Source organism: Crassostrea angulata, unplaced genomic scaffold, assembly GCF_025612915.1.
Source record: "Crassostrea angulata isolate pt1a10 unplaced genomic scaffold, ASM2561291v2 HiC_scaffold_214, whole genome shotgun sequence".
Lineage (NCBI taxonomy): Eukaryota > Metazoa > Mollusca > Bivalvia > Ostreida > Ostreidae > Magallana > Magallana angulata.
The window spans coordinates 34,143-38,488 of NW_026441767.1; the positions used below are offsets into that span (position 1 = coordinate 34,143).

The following is a 4,346-nucleotide window of genomic DNA, read 5'->3' on the forward strand; positions in this document are numbered from 1 at the left end:
TTAACTTTCCAAATGTTCAGCATCAAGAAACTGAAGGCTTCAAAGCCGAAGCCATATTCCAACCCACTTAAATTAAAAGTGATTGGGGTCGGTGTTAAGTCGACGTACACAACAGCCGATGGTAAAGAAAAAAAGCTTGTTCCACATGGGATTGCAGAAAAAGAGGACTCTATAAAAGTGTCTTTGTATGAAGTTGACAAATTACCATTATTGAAGGCAGGAGAATACGTGGTTCTATCGAACTACGTATACAGAGCCGACCCTCATCCAACAATAGTGGTAACTGCAGTGACCAGAGTCATGAAAACCTCAGCCTTTGCGGTTCCAGAAGATGTCGATTTAACAGCAAAGGCAATTGCAAATGCTGCCCCAGCCAAGATCATAACGATCCATGATGCCAAAAAGAGCCCTATCAAATCCTTGGTATCGATAAAAGGACGAGTTATTTCGGTTTGTTGCAATACCTCTTCAATTTTAAATTCAATTTCTTATATTTGTGAATATAAAACCTTTACCTGAATCTTTAACAATACATTGTTCAGAAGATTTTTAACAAGTTTTTAAATGCCTAATAACTATGTCATCTCAACAATTTACTTTCCTATATTTATCAAAATTTTATTTTTTTGACAGGAGGAAATAATTCGAACAGTACAAGTAAGAGGAACAAATGTCCAGGTACGGAATGTAAGGGTAAAGGATGGAACCGAGGAAGTAAAGGTGGCATTATGGCGTGACCAAGTCGATGGGTGCAAAGTTGGAGAATTCTTAGAATTCTCTAATTTGGAGACCAACTCGTACATGGATGAGGTTTCCCTGTCAACAACACAAAGAACAAAAGGGGATGCATTAGAATTACTTTGTCTTAATGTATGTAGACACTAATTTGTCTCCCTATAAACTATTAAATCACAGCATGGATGAGTCTTAGATTATGAATATATTCATGTATGTTGAACATTGCCTAAAGATAAGTTCTTTGAATGATATCTGAAGATAATCACAATTTTTATTAAGATGAAAAACATTCATTAGTTTGTAACTCTTTTCTTATTTTATTCTCTATATTGTACACTGATAATAAAAAGTAAGGCAGATTATCCTTACATTTTTTTTAATATCTATTCTAAGTTTACCAAAATTCTAATTTAATATTCAGTTACAGTGTAGTTCTAATTTAATATAAAATTTTGTTCACATTAATTCTTTCTTCTGCTCCTTTCTATTACTCAAAAAATGTGAACATTTGTGATTTCAAACTGTAATTTTGATGAAATGTATACAATCTCATATATTTACTTTTTCAAAGGTCTCTGCCTGTGATGACACTACGTATCGATTTTGTACTATATAACTCATAAAGCCAAATTGAGGCGCCGGCGGGGTTTGCTTATTTATATTTATATATTCAATCGTACGATGGTTTTAAATTATTTAAATATAAGTAATAAGGAATCAGTCTTTGAATATTATGAGGTGATAATTTCGGTCGGGGCGTGATCAAATCTATCATAAAGCCCTTCGGGCTTTATTGGATTTGATCACGCCCCGACCGAAATTATCACCTCATAATACTCAAAGAATTCAGTCTTTGATATTATGAGGTGATAATTTCGGTCGGGGCGTGATCAAATCTATCATAAAGCCCACCTCATAATACTCAAAGAATGATTCCTTATTCCTTATGTATATACTTTATATGTACATTTTTTTTACGAATTTGAATGAATTTATGATAGAAATGTTATTACATCACTTGTGTCACTCACGTGACCTATTGCAATTGGTGTCATCTGTTGTCGTGATGTGCATCTTGTGTATCACTTGAACTTTTTGCCTTGAAAAGCTGTTACTTTAATGAAAGTCCTCTTTGTTCACCAGACCCATGTACGATGTGTATACATTCCCCAGATACACATGTATCTGGAGCAGAAGCTTCGTTAATTTACCTGTTTACCTGTGTCATTGTTTCGAATCATTCGTGTGTGAAGGGATATTATGTAATCAAAAAAATGAATAATGAACATAGATCTGCCAATGCAAGCGTTTTAAGATATCATATTCATCGGTAAAAAGGCGACGAGAATAGCAAATTTTAAAATCCTTTAAAAAGAAGTCTGACTGTAACAAAATAATTACGGATACAGATTTCTAAATCTACAGTACTTACAATAACAAGTTACGTCAAAACATCACACCTATATCAATCATATCGGCTGAAAAATCTTATTTATTTTGTATAGCTTGTAAGAAAATCTTCCTCTGAAGCCTCGTTATAGCCTAATTCTATTTTCCCCTGATTAGATTTCTCAAAGCAGGTACAATATAAAAATAGCCAGTTTGAAGCGGCGTAACACCGTTATTTTTGCATCAATTTTTTTGGATGAAAATAAATTCTATGACATAAGTTTCACATCGGCTGGGCTGCAGGTACCCATTAACAGTCATTAAAAGAGACCTATAAAAGGTGACTTGAAGAAAACGTCCTGTTTGATTTTTCATAATGAACTTCATATTTTGACTAATTATTGCAAATCTTGAATACTTCATTTTTTTCTTAAATTCTAACCAAATGCTATGTGGTTTGCTTCATTGTTGTCAAAATTTGATGCCAACTTCTCTTGACCATCTCCGATCCTCAGCAATTTCTTTTATCCATAGCATAAATCTGAATTTTATACAGACAATTTGAACTAGTATTTAAGTGTTAGTATTACCATCAGTCACACCACTACATGCTTTGTGTAGTGGATTCACGAAGAACTACCGGTACTCATAAATGAGTTATACCCGCCGGTGCACCAGCACTTTTTTTTTCACACTCGTTTATTCCATTAAATCCATCGTAGGCAAATTTGCAATAAATTTGTAAAATGCTTTGATACCATCTAAAAATTTCATTCTATTTCATTTCACTTATAACGCTTACAAGATATGTAACACTTTTATGATGAAAAAAATACTTTGAGGCTGAGGATCAAAACCTCAATATTTGTTACTATACTTTAAATGACTCAAATATAAAACAATGCAAAATACTTATAAAAAAAAAAGTGGATTGAAGATAATAAATTACAATTGAAAGGTGTCCAAAACTGCATTTTATTAAATTATATTGTAATACGAACAAAGGATCAAGTACACAAGACCTAGTGAATTTGTCTCTAAAATTATGAAAGTTTTTAATTTGATATTTTTTAACAAAAAATTTGTGAATCTTATTTGCTGCCATGTGATGCTCCCCCATCAATGCTAACAGGAGCAGTCATTGTCTATGAAAAATCTGAATTTGGATTTTCCATTATGGTGGAAGACGAAGACACATTTCAGACAGTTGGTATCCCCATAAATATGGTCCGTGACGCTCTCGAATGTGATGAGAATAGTGTTGAAGACACTTTATCCATTAGAATACCATTCAGTGTTGCAGTGGAAACCACAAATGGTATTGTCTCTTCATTTGCTTTAGTGTGAACTTTTTATGCACTGTTAGTGATTGCCATCCTGACCATATTTTGGGTTTTTTGCTTTATGATTATGCTTTTTCATGTATATTCAGTACTTTGCATTATACATGTTAATTAAGATCTTAACTTTGCTGTATACTGTTAATTAAGATCTGAACTCAGATAAATGTCGTGTTTGAATGCTTTTATGTATTTGGAATGCACGTTGTGCATTTTAAAATGTTTGAGAATTTTATCACTTATTTAAACTGCTTGTTTTTAAAATTGTTGTTGTCACTGGATATATGATGGAGAATATTATGCCTTTTGACATTCTGTAGTTCATTGCGTATAATTAAACACTTCATTGTAACAGTCTGTATGACTTATCTGTTTTAAGTCAAGTGCAATATGAACACATCATTCACTGTATGTTCTGACACATTCCCAACAGCGTTTTACTCCTGGTTCATTTATTTTTTCAAAATTCAAATGCACATTCTGTTTCATTTCCATTATAATAATCTATAATAACTTCTCTATGAAGTTTCTTTTTATACATTTGTATTTTAATACATTTTGATCAGGTGATCTGTTAATAAGTGCTCTTTAATTTTCAAAGGCTTCATTTTGTATTGGGACACAAAGAACAAAAACCTAAAGCTTTGTTTAGTATGTACATGTATTAAAATCAAAGGATCACTAAGCCAGATGTTAGAGGTCCTCAACATGTACCAATAAACACTATTGTTGTTGCCTTGTTTTTATTTTTGACTAAGAATATGTTATAGTTCAGTGTTTGAATACTTGAGTTGTTGTCCTTTTGGGGGTTTTAAGTGTAGTTTTCTTGCACTATTTTTCAGCATTCCTGAAATTTCTGTTATGATTTTCGATTTTCCC

The 4,346-nt window shown here is 32.5% G+C and overlaps 1 protein-coding gene across 1 annotated transcript; it reads left to right on the plus strand.

The window, feature by feature from the left end:
• The first annotated feature begins 300 nt into the window (after positions 1-300).
• LOC128169788 (uncharacterized) lies at positions 301-3,474 on the plus strand. Its single transcript, XM_052835858.1, has 3 exons — positions 301-450; positions 634-841; positions 3,224-3,474. Exons 1-3 carry the CDS (start codon positions 301-303, stop codon positions 3,472-3,474), a joined length of 609 nt encoding a protein of 202 aa, XP_052691818.1.
• Positions 3,475-4,346: the final 872 nt, after the last annotated feature.

What these genes read in the sequence shown, in the direction of transcription:
- LOC128169788 (XM_052835858.1), top strand. Translation starts at nt 301, where the DNA reads ATGAAAACCTCAGCCTTTGCGGTTCCAGAAGATGTCGATTTAACAGCA. An exon ending in TAAAAGGACGAGTTATTTCG is followed by an intron (nt 451 to 633) that starts GTTTGTTGCAAT and finishes TTTTTTTGACAG; the next exon opens with GAGGAAATAATTCGAACAGT. An exon ending in AACAACACAAAGAACAAAAG is followed by an intron (nt 842 to 3,223) that starts GGGATGCATTAG and finishes GTGAATCTTATT; the next exon opens with TGCTGCCATGTGATGCTCCC.